Source organism: Diceros bicornis, chromosome 20 (genome assembly GCF_020826845.1).
Source record: "Diceros bicornis minor isolate mBicDic1 chromosome 20, mDicBic1.mat.cur, whole genome shotgun sequence".
Taxonomy (NCBI): domain Eukaryota; kingdom Metazoa; phylum Chordata; class Mammalia; order Perissodactyla; family Rhinocerotidae; genus Diceros; species Diceros bicornis.
The window spans coordinates 14,085,538-14,104,456 of NC_080759.1; the positions used below are offsets into that span (position 1 = coordinate 14,085,538).

General features: G+C 36.4%; 1 protein-coding gene across 2 annotated transcripts in view; it reads right to left on the reverse strand.

Annotated features, from left to right (window-relative positions):
* The window catches only part of IPO11 (importin 11), a 221,535-nt gene that overhangs the window by 68,663 nt on the left and 133,953 nt on the right, over nucleotides 1-18,919 (reverse strand). For both annotated transcript variants that reach the window (XM_058564010.1, XM_058564008.1), the window contains one exon: nucleotides 17,256-17,377. In XM_058564010.1, coding sequence (XP_058419993.1) covers nucleotides 17,256-17,377 — 122 coding nt within the window. The remainder of the gene's footprint in view (nucleotides 1-17,255; nucleotides 17,378-18,919) is intronic.

Here is an 18,919-nt window from a genome sequence, read left to right on the forward strand (position 1 = left end):
CATACCTATTTTCTTTTCCATTCGGAAATTCCATTACAAGTACGAGAATGCTAAATAGGAGAACAACTGTTCTATTACCATCTTTTTAAATATATATATTATTTAGATATATAGCATCTATGTATAAATCAATCAAGATGGTTTTACAAATAAAGAATGGTTTACAATAACAATTACTGATTTTACGGTTCTTAAAAGTTACTTATGGATCTTAAAATTAAGAGAATCAAAATTTGAAATGAGGTCTACAATTAAAAATAGTCCAGTAACAACAAAAAATACTATCATTTTTCTCAATGTAGGGAGAAATTTTAATGAAGAACAGTATCTCAATACAGATTGTTTATCAGCTGCAAGGGGAAAATATAGTAACTACGCAGTGGAGAAACCAAACAACACCTTGAGCAGAATTAACATCACTAATGAGAAGCAGGTGGACACCATATGCTGCTTGATGTGGTATTTCAAGAGGGACACATCACTTATGTAATATTCCAACCAGGGATGCATGATCTGAATCTAATCATGAGGAAACATCAGACAAACTTCAAATGAGGACTATTCTATTCTGTTGAGAGAGAGGGATAAAGGAAGGAGGGAGAGAGAGAGAGGACTGTATTCTTCAAAAATGTCAGTCATAAGAGAGAAACACAGACTCAGGAAATGACATCACAGAGTAAAAGAGACTACAAAGACATAATGCAACCACAGGCCCTTTAGGACCAGTCCAAACTGATCCCATCTGGTCACCAGAGTAATTAAGAGTTGTTTTTCAGGTACTAAGACCCCTTGTCCAGTTCAGGCCAGTTGAGACCACCATCAACTGGGCCTGCGCAAATGCCCGATAAATGCTTTTGACGTCAAAGGGCTGAAAACCCCACCCTCAGATCATACTAACACTTCCATTTTGTGAACATGCATCCTATGAAGAGCCATGGAGCTTGACTATGCTTGTGCAGACCATCATTACCTCACTTCTCCTTACCTCCAATCATCTATCTCCACACTTCAGACTGCCTTGCTCTTCACCCCATAAATTTTGCCCCAAGCTCCAGATTTAGGAGACAGGTCTGAGAGCTTATGCCTCCTGTCTCCCTGCAGATTTATCTCGTAATAAAGCTATATTCTTTTCTCAAAAGCTGATGCGTTAATAATTGGCTCTTTGTGCACATCAGGCAAAAGAACTCCAATTTTGTGCGGTAACAGTAACAACTAAATGCAATACCTGATCTGAGACTGAAATACTTCAGTGTAAAATGCCACGATCTATGCCACTTACACGCAAATGGTTCAGAAAATAAAGCATCATGTGTGTTGTGTGTGCATGTAATATGTGTATACACACACATCGAGAGAGAGAGAAAGAACACACACTAACAATGCCCAGGCTCTCATGCTCATGGGACTTAGAGACTAGTGGGGTAGATAGACATTTAAAAAGTACTAGACATCCAAATGTCCCTCAATGGCTGAAAGTGATACATCCATATAATGGAATACTATTCAGCAATTAAAAAAAGAACATTCTAATGACACATGCAACAGCTTGGATGAATTTAAAAGGCATTCTGCTGAATGAGAAAGCCAGTCTCAAAAGGTTATATACTGCCTGATTCCATTTATATGACATTCTCAAACAGACAAAATTATAGTGAAGAGAATAGATCAGTGGTTGCCAGGAGTTAGGGGTCAAGAGGAGGATGTGATTCTCAAGGTATACAGCAAAAGGGAATTTCCTCAGGTGAGGAAATTGTTCTTCTGTATTCTGATTGTGGTGATGTTTGCACAAATCTACACGTGTTAAAATTTACAGTAATGTATACCCCCCAAAAAGTCAATTTACTCTATTTAAATTTAATTTTAAAAGTTTAAAAAGAGTCCTTATATTTTAGAATACAAATATTTGTGGATAAAAAGTAAAATACATATAAAAAACTACTAGACAAACACTTATTTGATTTACAATCAAGATCAGTTTTATAACAGAAAAACAAAGAGTGCTTTGAAGGTATTGGAAAGCATGCCAGTTTACAGAATTTGTCAAGATTGTGAGACACAAAGAAGCTTAGCATATTCCAAAGACAGAAAGAACACCCAGCATGGCTGTTGCAAAAATGACTGAGAGAGACTGGGATGACATGAGGCTCCAGAGGTAAGCCAAAAGGCAGACCCTGTAGGACAAGTTATCCCATGGAGGCCAGTGAAGAGTTTTGAACTAGGAAAGGGATAAGACCATTTTTGCTTTTAAAAAATGGTTCTGTCTTCTTCTCTGTGGAATATGGCTTGCAGAAGATTAGAACAGATGGGGAGAGACCATTTTAGGAGGCTACTGCAGTAGTCCAGGAAGAAGAATAAGATAGCTTATATTAAGATGGTACAAGTGGAAATGGAGGAGATGGATTTGAGATATATTTAAGGTCTAGTCAACAGCTTTGGCGATGAATTAAATGTGGGAGGTGAGAGGCAGCGGTGTCAAAGACAATTTCCAAGTTTCTGACACAAATAATTGAGTGAGTGCTCAGAAGTATCCAAGACTGAGAGGAGCACAGTGCATTGGTTATCTTACCTCCATCAAATATATCCGATTCAATAACATTATCGAGAGCCTACTATGTATCAGGCATTGTGCTAGACTATAAGGATATTAAACATAAACAAAACCTGGTCCCTGATCTCAAGGAGCTCAAGATATCCTGAGAGAGAATAGATGTTCAATTGATATACTCATTATAACCATATCTTGACCATGCTGGGTAGTCTATAAGCAAGCACCCTATGCTTGGAGTCGAGAAAAAAAAACCATATGTACAACATTATTATCATGTGTACAACATTATCATCATCACAGCTAAAACTTATTTACTGAGCATATACCACTTTCTGGGCATTGCTCTAAGTATTTTACATGTATTAGCTCACTTAATACACAAAACAGTCCAACAGTTGAGCTCCATTTTATAAATGAGGAAAGAGACAGAGACAGATTAAGTACCTTGCTCAAGGTTACACAGTGAATTTAAGAGCCAGGATTCAAATCTCCCCACTGTGACTCCAGAGCCTGGACTCTTAAGCCCTTCACTGTATCTCCTCAACACATGGGCCTAATCTCCAAAAGCCCAGGAGGTATGTATGATACATGAAACAAGCACAGAAATAGACTAAGCAATCTATGATAATGGAAGTATGACTCAGCTAAAAAATTTCAAGGAGGCAGAAATCACTTTTAGGCAGAGAAACTGGAGTTGGACAAATGAAAAACGGGGAGATAAATGTCAAAAGATGGCCAAGATTTCACGTGAGCTAACAAAACTGGGGATTTTTAACCACCTCAAATGCTATCCTCTTTCTACAGTTTCCCTTCAACCTACAGCCTCTACTCCAAACATTTTTCCTTGATCTATAATAGATATGGGGATTTAAGAGCTCTATCACTGACAAATGTTAACACAAGTAGCAAATGCTGCTGCCTCGCTGCACATTCAATGATTATTTTAAACATTTAACACTTGGCAAATACAAACTGAGGATCAACTCTATACAACCACTTTGTAAAGAGAAGTCAATGAAAACTTCTTCCTGGGCTAAAATAACTGTCAATTTCTGAAAGGTGAAATGCAGGCAACAACAATAATGGCAAGAATAAGGAATAGTGAGTGAGCGCTCACATGCATGCACAAGGTATGTTCGTCAAACAGTTGCAGAGAGATAGTATCCTTCCTCAAATGTTGGCATTGGACAGACTGAGTGGGGGAAAGCCTCAGGAAAGCCTAGTTGGTACCCTTACACACTTGGTCAAAATGATTGACAGGAGTAACATTAATACCAGTAGTAGTATTAACTGATAGCTAGTAGTAGTAATGATTGATAGAGAAAAACTCAATCATTTATTGAGTGATCATAGGCATTTAACACTTTAATAGGCATTAATATGCATTCTCCAATTTATCCTCATAATAACTCACAGGTGCTAGTTAGTATCATTGTCTCACATTTAAAACATAAGAAGGGCCGGCCCCATGGCTTAGCAGTTAAGTGCACGCGCTCCGCTGCTGGCGGCCCGGGTTCGGATCCCAGGCACACACCGACGCACCGCTTGTCTGGCCATGCTGAGGCCGCGTCCCACATACAGCAACTAGAAGGATGTGCAGCTATGACATACAACTATCTACTGGGGCTTTGGGGGAAAAAATAAAATAAATTAAAAAAAAATTAAAACATGAGAAAACTGAGGCTCAGAGAGGGAAAACTGGTCCAATGTCAGAGAAATAGTAGGTAGTGCATGCATCTGAAGCAAAATTTAGCTTTCCTCTCCATCATACTCTTTTTCTCTCTGAGACTTCTGGATAGTGTGAACTCAGAAGCTAAAGGAAAAGAATCCCAAAAAGTAAGATGCTCCTCAAGCTACGAAGGTATGTTATCTACATAGGGAAATCAGAGAGTACCCAGGATTCATGACTTTACTCCTCTGAGTACTTCTTCTATTCTTACGCTTTTATCCCTTGTTGGAGCTAGCTCTTCTGTAACAATTATTTTTCTATATGGCTTCAGCCACTTTGAGAACCTAGACCCAAGACCTCACTCTCATTCAGAAACTTCTCTTAGTCTCATCCTAAAACAGTCTGAGGTCCTGAAACTCCAAAATTTGATCACAGTTTTGCTTTCTTGGGTGATATGGTTAAAAGAAGCTTAATGCCATACAATGGTTGGTGATTACTTAAGGGTACCCAGTGTCTATAAGATGACTGCCACACAATGAAAACACTTTGTCAGAAGCCTTTATCTAATCTGCAGACAGGGCACTGGTCCTTGATGTGAGGAAGGCATTGAGAGTGTCATGGCAAATTCATAACCATTCAGGAACTTTCATAAGTAGCTAGGCTAAGGGATACAGGGCACAAATAGTAGTGGTTCTAAGAAGCCAGGATGCAATGAACAATAATCTGTCCTAAAGGTGAAGTGGGGTGTCTCCTCAGTGCACAGCACGGTGCTCTAGCACATAATAGGAATTTTAAAAATATTGCTGAATGTTTGCCGTATTGGTAACATAGGCATGATGTTAGGAGAGGAAGGTGGTAGCATTTTAGTTCTGCTGTGTGTTTCAATATGTGTGTACTGTATTGAAAATAAAAACCAAAATGGACTATTTCCATTCAAATCCTAAGATGAGAGGATAGCAATACTTCAAAATACTTCAAAAAGTACAGAACTTTTGGGCAGGGAGGAGACACTGGGTTTCCAAAGGACTGCCAGAAGAACAAATTGATGTTCAGCTTTTAAAAAAAAGTTTTATAAATGATTATAACCCTTCAATAAAAAAAAAAATCACCAAGCCCAGGAATTAATAATTTATCTTTTTTCACATTTTCATGATGTAATTATGGCACCAACTTTTCCTCTTCCTAAACCTCCTTGTCAACACCCCCCAGGTTCCGTTAAAAGCTAACAAAATTCAGTTTATGAATATTAGCCAGTTTAAAAGTAGGTATCTTATTCAATTTATGCCTGGGAAGAAAACCAGCCTGTATATTCACAACAAGAACCAAAAGATGTACAGCCTAGTCAAAAAATAAAAACATTAAAAGCTGCATCATAGAGAATCTTTTCCCCAGTTGAACTGAAATGATCGGAACCAATAATTAGCATAAATTGCATTAGACTATATACAAAGGAAAACATTCAAAATTCAAAGATTATTCTTTTGAAAATCTAAAGTATCTATCCCATTTGTAAACCATATATTCAAAAGGAAAACGGGGAGCAGAATCTTAACAGCTGAGGTCCTGAAACTTCAAAGTACTCTTATATGTGTTTATATTTTCCTTACCTAACAATGAGAGAAAGGGAAACAGTCATTATTCAATATACCCTATGAGGATTGCTCATTTTATGGTCAACCTGGCAAAATAAAATTTCTAAACTTTCCCCTTGACACCTCACCTGCCCCTTTTCACAAATTACTATACAATCAGATAATACAAACTAGGTTGGAAATCAGGTGAAGTTAAATCTTGAGGGAAAAAAACAGCAACAATAAGGGTAACCACCACAAAACAAGAACCCTAGACTGTAAATTCCATGAGGGCAAGGACTGCATCCGTTTTGCTCCCCACAGTAATCCCACGGTCCAGTATTCCACAGACGTTCAGTTAGTATTTGATGGCAAGAAGGAGGGACCGATCATTCAGCTAAGAGGTAAGGTAATCACTAAGGGTACTTCTGCCACTCTGATTCAGTACTTAGTACACTGTAGGGTACACTGAAATAGGGAGGCCAAGGCTTGACTATCTTGTCTATCAACCACACACTAGAAGTACAGGAAAAAGACGTTTTCCATCAGTCGTCTCAGATTGGCCTCTCCCAGGGACACTTCTCCTTGGACACTAGGGGGACACAAGAGTCTGACCCACACACATAGCACAGCTTTTCAGTGACAACAGGGCCAGTGTAACTTTAGTAGGTAACTTAACTTCCAATACCAGCTCAATCCACTAACAGAAACCCATTTATAAAATCAGACCTACACAATGTATGGGAATCTGCTGCCTGAAATTATCCGTTGCTCTAATCTACTCCATTAGGACAGGTAATTCATAATTGAAACTTTGATTAATCACTTTAGAAACAATCAGTCTTGAAGTCTCTTATTGTTTCTTTTTAATTATGGCAGATAGTTTAAGTGTAAACAAATGTGTCTGCTAATGACTTCATTCCACAGTTAACCATTATTATAATGGAAATAAAAGGATTTTCAGCATTCAGCATTTACTGATTGTTTATTATTAAATGCCTTGGGAATTTCTTTAATTATACTCTATTTGTATACCCTGTGCATATCATATTTTTAATTGAAGCTTGGTAGAACACTATAAATTGTTTACTATTCATTATAGTAAACTGATATTCAGAAAGACTAAGTGACTTCCCAAGTGTTTGAACAAAAACGTAATTCCAGATCCCACAATCTCACACTACTTTCTAAATTTATAAAAATATATTTAATGCTGGGGCTGGCCTGGTGGCGTAGCAGTTAAGTTCACACGCTCCGCTTCGGCAGCCTGGGGTTCACAGATTCGGATCCCAGGCACAGACCGACGCACCGCTTGTCAAGCCATGCTATAGTGGCATCCCATATAAAGTGGAGGAGGATGGGCACAGATGTTAGCCCAGGGCCGATCTTTCTCAGCAAAAAGAGGAGGATTGGCAACGGATGTTAGCTCAGGACTGATCTTCCTCACACACACACAAAATATATATATATATATATATTTTTTTTTTTTAATGCTTAAATGACTAACTTAAATTTAAATCCTTTCCAAAGTAATATATCTAAATTCATTCCATATTTTTTTTGGAAAGAGTATTAACAGGCAGGTATATAAAAATTTATGTACAAAACGAATTTAATCAACAGATTAAAAGTATGCCTAAAGTAGCTCCATTCAAAGAACCCCTAATTTGCAACAATACTACAAATCAGAGTATACAAAAACTCCCGTCTTTAAGGCTGCTAAATGTGAACATGTTTTTATGGTGTGCTAATATGGCAAAATTGAAGAATGATCTATTTACCTCAAATAGCACTTTAAAGAGTGACCTCCTACCAGGACTGACAAATTGAGAGATCAAATCAGCTTAATTTTTCAGACATAAACATTCTTTAGAAGTTCAGAAAAATATTGTTTAGGTGGGAGAAAAAAATAGCACACTGACTATTACAGTATAGGGATTTATTAAATTCATTCAATTCTTCATTCATTCAATAAACGTACTGTGTTACCTACTATGTGTTAAGTATGGTGCTAAGAACAAGAGATGGTTAATACTCAGTGTATTAATTACGGCTTTTTATTTTCTGTATGCTGATGCTTTGACAGACGGGACCCTGTTGACCCTAGAAAGACTGCCCCTCTCAGAGCTGGCCAATTCCTAGAAAATGACTGCCTTCTAGCACATATTTCGTATGCAAACCAACCGATCCTGAGCCCACACCCCAACTACCTCCTTTATCAGTCTCTTACATTCCATGCCACTATCCCCCTGCCCTAATCACCCTAGGGCCAGGTACCAGATAACTTGTGACAGCCCCTTCGCCCTAAAGCCTGCTGAAATTATTCAAACTAGCCAATCCTAAACCTGCTTACTCTGGCTTTCCTATTCTTTCCCATGGAAACCACAATAAAGGCTCTTGCCCAAGTTTTCCCCTCACTCCCTCTGCCTCCTGACCAACGCTGGTGTTTCTGTGGCTCTGTGTGGTGTGGCATGCTCCCTCCTCTTGGGAACTGTGAGTAACAAACTATCTTTCAATGGCAATTGTCCTCTCATCTGTTGGCCTCACCACATCTGAATAATAATAAAACCTACTTTAAAGCACTCAGGACCTACTATTGAGGCATTCATATTTAGTAATGTTTATTGAACAAATGAATGAATGAATAAGCAAAGAATGAATGCCAGGAGCAAACACTAGATCAAAAATTAAAGACCTGAATCCTTGCATTTTCAATATGTGACAAGTGGAGCAGCAGCAAAATGGATGAAAAAAATTTCCCCACAAGACAATGAATAAATTATCTGTAACAGTATTGTTAGATGGAAACTAGTAACTGCATAATTCATCTCAGAGAATAACACTGACCTTCCCTTGAAGGCCCCGCCTTCCTAGGATCTATGCTCTATTCTCACCGATCTCTCCAGGTTCATTGCTCTCACTCCCCCTTGCTCTAACGGCTACCACACTAGACTTCAGTTTCCGGAAGGTGCCCTGACCCCTCCAGCTACAGAGCCTTTGCCCAGGTTGTTTTATCTTCTTGGAATACTCACCTTCTCTCAACATCTTCACCAGAGTTAATTTCTACTCTTCAGATCTCAGCAATTATTTCCTCAGGAAAGTCTTTCTGGCCCTCCTGAAATGTATTAATATCCTCCCCGACCCCCATTTGACAGCTGCACAGCATCTGTGTCATCTGTTACCATTTTTATTCCGTAGTTCTATAATTCTTTACCTTCTGTCTCCTTCACTTAACTGTATGCCCCATGGACACAGAAACCACATTTATCCTCATACAGCACCACTATCACTCATCTTGCATCCCCAGCACTGAGCCACCACCCGGCACAGATTATGGGATGAGGGGTAGAGGCTGGTTGTGGATATAACCCACTCATTCAACTGCAATAAAAAAGAATCAAAGTTAAAATATATTGCAAACGTTTGTTAATTTCACACCTACTACAAACAGATTCTGGGATAGTACTGTTTTCTGCATTATAAAATTTAAAACTCCCAAAATTTACTATTTTCATTTTGAATAAATAGAAGATTTTTAATACTAGGTTTGACTTATAAACCACTTTCATGATGTATTATAAAAGTGATCAAGACATTGTGGCAAATAACATTAGGACATTAGAAAGCAAATAGATGGCTGGGATGAAACTAAGATAAAGCAGTTTTAGGCCTGACTGGTCAAAGTATTTAGAGAACATTGCCGGATGTGTGTGTGTATATATATATATTTTTATAACCAAGTACAAAATGTTTATTACAAACAAATACTATTTTAAATTAAATTATAACTAAAACCGACACCAAGAAGGTCCAAGAAGATTTGCTTTACAAGACATTGTATTAAGGCGCAAATATACACATTATAAAATAAATGAACACAGTACTTTTTTAAATGATGAGTTTCCAAACCACAATCTAAAGGCAGTTCATAAAAGTTTGATTTACATAGCTTATCAAAAGCAGATGTATTATAAAAAGTGAAACACAACTATATTTATTTCTCATTGGCTTCTTCACAACTACCTGGAAATATGAATATGCCTCTCAATCTTAGGAAAAGCACATTATTATCTCTAGCTACCAATTTGTTTAATGTGCTTTAGCTTAAAACTTCCTCAAAAGAGTGGCCTGTAACTACTACCTCCATTGCCTAATCACCTGCTAGTTTTTTATTCACTCAACAATTAACATATATCTACTAGAGACAATTACGCCACATCCGCATATACAATTTAACCACATTCCACCTTTCAATTTTTATTTCCCAATTTTCCTTAGTATAAATTCTCGATCCCAATCATATTTATTCCTCTAAACATGCTTTCCACGTTTCTGTCATTGCACTTTTGCTCATTCTATTTCTATAGACTAGCATGCCCTAAGAACTCAGACTCTTCCCAGGACACCTGCACCAAGATCAAGCCCCTGAGTACACAGGTTAAATGTCAAGTACAAAGCTTCTGCTGACAGAAAGTACCCAATCTTTACCCTTCAAGCTCTCCTGGCATGTGTACGTAACACTCACTGCACGCTTTTCAAATACTGTGATATTATCTACCATCCCTTCAAGTTTACTACTCTTCTGTACATTTCCCCAAATTAGAACTATGAATTTCCTAAGGGCAATGTCTATGCCTCATAGTCCTCTGTATCCACACAATATTTAATACAGTTTTTTATACACAGCAGGTTTTCAATATATTTTTAATGCAGTAACATATCACTCTAAACCAAATTCACCAGTCACATATAAAAAAACTGACATAACTGTGGTAACACTAACATGAATGCCTCTGCTGTCTCCCAACACCTATATGACCATCACGATTATCTGTGTAAAAATCACTGTTGACAGCTCCCAAGACCTGGTCACCTAAATATATCAATATAGGGAAAAAATGCTACGAGTAGCAGGTAAAGTATTTCTATGATTCTCTTAAGAGCCTATATGATTGCACCACATTTATCCACAGGAAAATTTAGATAAGTTATTTCTAATTTAAAAAAACAACACTAAGCTGAATACAATCATCACAGGGGTAAAAAGAAATATGTTTATTAAGGGAAAAAATTCCCCAAAGACACTAGTGACTACTGTGATTTCCTGCTCTCCAATTTTTTCCCCTACAGTTCTTATTTGACAATCCAAAGCAACTGCAAAAGAACTATATTTACATTAAAATCACTCTGATAAGTAGCGAGTAAAAGCATCCAAAGAAAGATCCACAGAGATCTAAAAGTAGTCATTCCTTGTAATACCAATGGCCTAGTCTGTGGGTCCTTTCTGAATATCAACCAGGTGAAATCCCCTTTTCTGTCTCTGCCACCAAACCTCTCTGCTTTCTCTTCCTCTCTACTCAGGAAAATGGGGCAGAGGAAGGCTGAGATACTTGGACCTAAAATGCCTGGGATCCAGAATTTACAAAGCAGGCTTTTTGTACTATAGTAAGACAGAATTTCTTTTGGCTTTTCTAAACACCAATATGCAACATCCCTTATAAATAATACTCTTAAATGAAAACTTTAAACAAAATGACCGCCAGAGAAAAACAATTCAGTCTGTGTCTATGCACAAATTGACAACTGGCAAAGCCAGCTGGAATACTAGAGAAACTGGCAACATACCAAAAATTCAGTTCAATTCCCAAAGAACAACAAATTACGTACTACCTTTATAATTGCTGAATCCCAGGAAAGTAATTCTATTTGTCAGTACACGTACAGAGTATTTCAGTGTCTCTATGAAAACAACATTGCCATGCAGCAGAACCGGTCTGATATTGAAAAAATAACTCCAGGTACTGATTTAAGAACAAGCTTCCTTTGGCAGAATACATTAATTTTTTTCAAACATAAAACATATTTTTTTTCATACAGTATGAAATGTGATCTAGTAATATCAATTGTAGCAGCTACTGTAGCAGTAATAAAAGCAAGTAATATCTATTGAGTTGTTAACATGAATTACATAAAAGCAACTAATATTATATAAAAGAAACTAACATCCACTGAGTTCTTAGCATGAATTATCTCACTTAACCTTCACAACAGTTCTACAAAAGAGATACTACTATTAATGTAATTTTAAAGTTGAAGAAACAGATGTAAAGGAGTTAAATAACTTGCCAAGAATCAGTTAAAAAGTAACAGAACCTGGGTAGTAAGATTCTTAAAACTCTAAGATATGTATGTACTGATAATTTTCAGGTCCCCCAAAATCAGCACACAGTAATCAATCAACTAACAGTCAAAAGCCTTTGTGTCATGTAAGCTTCCCAAAGGTGACTAATGGTACAGCAGAACCATTTGAAAGATGTTTCCACCACAATGAGATACCACTTCACATGGACTAGCACGGCTACAATCAAAAAGTGATAGTAACAAGTGTAAGGACGTGGAGAAATCAGAACCCTCATATGCTGCTGATGGGAATGTAAAACAGTATAGCTACTTTGAAAAACTATCTGGCAGTTCCTCAACGGGTTTTAAGAGTCCCATATGACCCAGCAATACCCAAGAGAAATGAAAACACATATCTAAACAAAAACTTGTACATGAATAATAGGAACATTATTAATAATAGCCAAAAAAAAGTAGAAATAGCTCAAATGTCCATCATCTGAGGAATGGATAAACACAATGTCATATATCCATACAACAGAATTATCAGTCACCCATAAGAAGAAATAAAATACTGACATAAGCCACAATATGGATGAATCCTGAAAACATACAAATTGAAAGAAGTCAGTCAAAAAAGACCACATACTGTGATTCCATTTATAGGAAATGTCCAGAATAGGCAAATCTATAGATACAGAAAGTAGACTAGTGATTGCCTAGGGCTGGGGGGATGAGAGAATGAAGACTGCTAAAGAGCACCTGCTTCCTTTTGGGGTGATGAAAATGTTCTAAAATTGACTGCAGTGATGGCTGCCCAACTCAACTCTGTGGATATACTAAAAACTACTGAATTTGTACACTTTAAAGCAGTCAATTGTATGGTCTGTAAATTATATCTCAATAAAGCTGTTACCACACACACACGAAAAAGATATTTCTAAGACATTTTTCGTTTGAAACACAAAAAAATTGGGAAGTAATTTTTACTGTAGAAAAGCTTAGGTTAAGGATTTACAGATAAAAGAAAATACTGTAAAATGCTAAATAAGAATACACGACCTAGGAGTAAAAGACACATCCTATTTTAAAGGATGAAAATAAAATTCTATTATGTTAAACACTCACTTAGGAATAGTCAGTTTAAACCAAGCATAATTCAGGTAAAACAACATGTGCGCAATTAAAAAACTGTAAACTGCCTTTTATTTTAAGTATATTTAAACTATACCAAAATACAACTCTTTGGAACCTGTTATCTTGATTCTACTAGTCTAACATTTTAAAAGTTATAAAATGACTTAGAAAATTATCTTAGAAAATTCTTAATATTTCCAAATGCTGATATTTTATATACTATTCTTGAGATAAATGAGCATTATGGAGAGGTACTAAGTGTCCAATCCAAGAAAGCTTAGTAAATCTGATACCCAGAGGACTTTATTATAAGGCCATTTCTCCTGGAAAGCAAGCCATCACACCCAAAAACCCAGTTGCTTTGCCAATCTCTTTGAATTATTCAACTAGCTTACGGTTAAATATTCCCCATTGGTGACTTCCTTAAACTTAAGAAAAAACACAGATGAAACTCAAAATTCTTAAAACACTTGGTCTCAAAGCATTTGAAATTCTTAGAACTACATTATAAAAATGTGTCTTCAAAGATCAAGGATCAATTGTTACTTTAAAGAACAGAAGTTAAAGGAAAGTCTGATTATTCTCATTCTCATCTACAAGCAATAGTTTTTGTTTAATCTATGTCTTTCAAGGAAAACTCTCTGACAAAACATTGAACGAAGTATACGTAAATAACGTTATTTTCGTATAAAAATTAGCTGAAGAAAATATTACTCCCACTATGTATAAATAATACAGACCCTAAGAAGGGGAGGAAATTCAAACTTGGAATTATTCCAGCTAAAGAAACAGTAAAACAAAAAGGAAACAAGACAGTTGCACTGAACAATTAAAAAACAAAGAAAAAGGCTGCACTATGTTCAGAAGGTGACCAAGAAGATATAACAAGAATGTATAGAATAGAGATAAAGAAAATCATGTATCCTTAAGTTGTGATAATAGAGAACACTACAAAAGATCATCAAGGAGAAGGTGACACTCCCTAGAACATATATGGTTAACACATTTTTTTTTTAATGAATTAATGCACAGGTATACAAATACTCAATACACCTGAAAATGTACCGAATTTAAAATGAATGCATGTACACACAGACTTAAGCTTTTAGAACTCTGTACTGCAGTAAACGGATGGATGGATGGATGAGAGAGGGACAGAGGAAGAAAGGGATGAAATAAGAAGAGCTCACCTCATCTATCCAGACCGTTTACATGTAAACTCATTTAATCTTTATAATACTCTCATTTGGATAACACTGTTAGTAGCCTCATTTCAAAAACAAGAAAACTTAGGCACAGGAAAGTTAAGTAACTTGGCTATATGGTCACCAGCAAGTGACTAGTGGCACTGGGATTTGAATATGGTTCTGAAGTCTATAGTCTTTACCAAATTCTGAACCAGAAGTAGTGGATTAGGGTAAAACAGAGTTTAACAGTTTCTCAAATGGTCATTCTTTAGAGCAGTGATTCTAAACTAGGGGTGGGAGGTTCTACTGGTATCGAGTAGGTAGAGGCCAGGATGCTGCTAAACATCCTACAACGCACAACACAGTCCCTATTACATATAATCATCTGGACCCAAATGTCACTAGCATTGTGGTTGAGAAACTCTGCTGTAGAACAGTGTATTTCTGCATTTGAAAATCTATTATAACAAAAGGAGAAGAAAAAAAATTTCCCAATTTAGCCTGATTCAAAAAATCATTATCAACATCATTCTCTATACCTGCTTATTTCAGAAAAGGGAAATGTTATACTGTCAAGTCTAAAACATACACAGGAACAGGAAATTACTATTATGTGGGAAATTAACCAGGAAATATCACCCAGGATGCGGGGCGGGGGGGGGGGGGGGGGGGAGGGATTTCCCCAAACTCCAACAACCATGTAGTTGTAAGTAAAAGAAAAGTTAGAACAGGAGACGATAAACCTGCTGATCTAAATGTCCACATGACCTTCCACTAAAGTATGTAAATATAAATCTTCCTAAGTTTTGTCATGGGCCCATGACTATGTGGCAAACTTCCAGAGCAAATTAAGCTTTTTGGTTTGTTTTCCAGATCATTACATTTTCTGTATCAATCAATGTTTCTTTAGTCACTAAATCCATTAAGGACATTATAAAGTTAAATCATTATTCTTTAAAATTCTATTACCACATTATTTAAGACTTTCTTGGTACTCTTAAAATGCATAAATTCACTACTGCCCAACCGATTTTTCAATACTTCATTTTATTTTATTTATTTATTTATTTTGGTGAGGAAGACTGTCCCTGAGCTAACATCTGTGCCAATCTTCTTCCATTTTGTATGTGGGATGCCACCACAGCACGGCTTGATAAGCGGTGTGCAGTACCACGCCTGGGATCTGAACCCGCAAATCCTCGGCCACTGAAGCAGAGCTCACTAACTTAACCACTACGCCAGTGGGCTGGCCCCAATACTTCATTTTAAAAACAAAAATAAGATCTGATCTTCCTATCACAAAGCTATCTCCTCACAACTTTTAAATTTGAAATTTTAAAGTTTAAGAGAATTTCAGGTCTGCCCCTCAATTTACATATATAGGTTGACACGAGCTCCAGTCTAAGTATTCCTTAGACTTACAGGAGCCTTAATTTTCCCTGGAAAAGCCAACTATTTCCACAACTTAAATATCAAAAATATTTTTGAACCATATACTTACATAAAATATTGAAGTATTCTCATACAAAATGTAAAACAAATATGGTTTAGATACAATTAGATATCTTTCTACATTTAACCTGTGTCATTTTTAGTTTTCTCTCAATAATCTCAGTACTTCATGTTAGAGGAAACTCTAACATGCTTTATTAACCTTAATATTTTTCCATTCATTAATTTATTCAACAAACGTCTACAGAATGTTGACTACTGCCAAAGACCAGGTCCTTTAACATTTCCATTTTAAAGGCCTGAATAATTCTCAAGTCACTGTTTTTCCAATAAGAGAAAGGGAAACAGCAATAAGTTAAAATGTAAGTAGCTTAAATTTGGTTTCCAAAAATAAATAAGATGCCACTCAATTTCACAGCAAGGAAATATGTTGGTCTTATGCATATCCACCTGGGAAGCAGCATCACCTGGTAGTTAAAAGAGCAAGTCCTGACATCAAGATGCCCAAGGTCAAACTGTGCCCTATGACATACCACATACCACACCCTAGGCAAGTTACTTAACATTTCTAAATTATTTCTTTGCTCTATAAAAACAGGATAATCATGCCTACACCTTGGGACTGTTTTAAAAATTAAGCGAGATATAAATGTAAAGTACTGAGCAAACTATAAGGCACGCTGTAAGTGCTCCATAATTATTATCTATTGTTTCAGTATTAGGACAAAACAATTACCCATGTCCTTAATTCAAATGACTGTACTAGAAATAAATTAAACATAAATTTTTAAAAAGGATTTCTAAAGCTAACTTAAGGATTTATTTCATTAATTTATCACCAGGATGTACATGCTCTAAAAATTCCCTAAGACATAAAGATCTAACAATATATTATCATTATTCTTCTCACACAGTATCAAGTCTTAAGGCCTATGCCTTTAAAATTGAAAGCACAAAAAAAATAATTAAAGCATATAATGCCAAATTCCACAAAGAAAGGATAAAAACAAAGAAAGCAGATATTCTTCTTTAAATGTCCAAATCAAAGCATTTTGTATTTGCTTTATGGAAATGAGAATTTTAACTGAGTTCATAAAGCCTAAGAATGACTTCATCTATATAAGGAGAAAAAAACAACTTGCAAGCTTCTTTAGAGATAATCCAAAATAAATAACAAAATTATGTAACATACTTTTGAATTACCAGGAAAACAATATACTTTATGAAGTGCTATTGATATTGAAATATTATATATTTAATATATCTACATAAAAAGAGGACCTAAAATAAGTCTAATAAAATCTGATTATAAAACAAATTAAAATTCAGACAAGAATAAAAAAAATTGGTAAAATAATACAATCAAGTTAAACCACAATGCCCACCATTCCCATTCACATCTTTTTAGATCTAGACCAACACTTGAACCATATCATTATCTACTAACAAAATCAGCATACACATACATAAAATAACACTACCCAGCAACACACAGCAATACCAATGGCCAAAAATAGTGCTCATATTTTGATGCTTTAAAGAAACATAATTTTAAGAAAACATTTCCTCACCTATTATCAGATGGTAGAAGAGAAAGCAAAGCCAAAGCTGAAAGTTTTCTCCTTTCAGGCTGGGTAATGTTGTCCATGCGATCAACCCACATTTCAATCATATTTCCCAAAAGCTGGTCCATCTGAAAAAAATACGAGGAGGTATCTCAAAAGATCTGAAACACTATTTATCTGTGGATAGTACTGTTAAAGGCTAAAATCTCATAGGGCATGGTTAAAGTTCAATTCCAGCAAACCACAGAACTGGAATACCAGCATTTGGGGCAAGCCTTGAGCTGGAAAAGAATAATTTGAGCAAAACCAGAAAATTACTCTAAATAATCTTGAGAGCCAATTAATTCTGAGCTAAGTAGATTTGTTCAAAACCAGTATGTAGCCAAGGAGTGATTTTAGTAACTTCATTTAGTAAATCACCAATCCAAAACACTCTTCCTGGTACACTAAAAGTACATGCATTTTTCAAAACTGTCAACTTGTACTTAGGTTATAGTTTATTCAGCTGGATGGTTAGAGTTCAATGCTGAGAGTACAATTTGCTGGACTGATTTGTTGCTACTTTCAGAGGAAATGACAGGTTGCAACCTCAACTTGCAGAATTTCAAAGGCAAACAAATGAATCATTTCCCAGGATATCTGTATGCTATATGAAAAATAAACATAATATGGAATTGGTTAGTGTGATGGTTAATTTTACTTGTCAACTCAGCTAGGCTAAGGTGTCCAGTTGTTTGGTCAAATACTAGTCTAGATGTTGCTATGAAAGTATTCTGTAAATGTGATCAACATTTACAATAAGTTGACTTTAAGTAAAGGAGATCACCCTAGATAATGTGGGTTGGGCTTCATTCAATCATGCGAAAGCCTTAAGAGCAAAAACTAAGGTTTCTCAGAAAAGAAGAAATCCTGCCTCAAAACTGCAACACAGAAATCCTGCTTGAATTTTCAGCCTGCCCTACAAAATTAGAACTTGCCAGTCCCTACAATCATGTGAGCCAATTCCTTAAAATCTCTCTTTTTTTCTGTGTATATATGTGTGTGTGTATATACACATACTCTCTTTCAATCTCTCTCTTTCTACACATACGGACACACACGCATACACAACTGGTTCTATTTTTCTGAAGAACTCTGACTGATACAGTTAGAATCTATAAAGCAAGACACAACCAAGTGCACTGATCACGTGGATTGAAAGTAGATCACAGGATTTGCTTATAAACACTTGTCCGCTTCTAGCACATTTTAAAAAATGTATTTAATATCAAAGTCTCTATCTTACAGATTTTGGTAACATAAAATCCATGAGGTAGGGGGCCGGCCTCGTGGCGTAGCAGTTAAGCGTGTGCACTCCACTACTGGCGGCCCAGGTTCGGATCCCGGGAACGCACCAACGCACTGCCTCTCCAGCCATGCTGAGGCCGCGTCCCACATACGGCAACTAGAAGGATGTGCAACTATGACACGCAACTATCTACTGGGGCTTTGGGGAGAAAAAGGGAAAACAAGGAGGAGGACTGGCAATAGATGTTAGCTCAGAGCCGGTCCTCCTCAGCAAAAAGAGGAGGATTGGTATGGATGTTAGCTCAGAGCTGATCTTCCTCACAAGAAAAAAAAAAAAAATCCATGAGGTAGATATTTTGATATTAACACTTTTCTACTTTTGC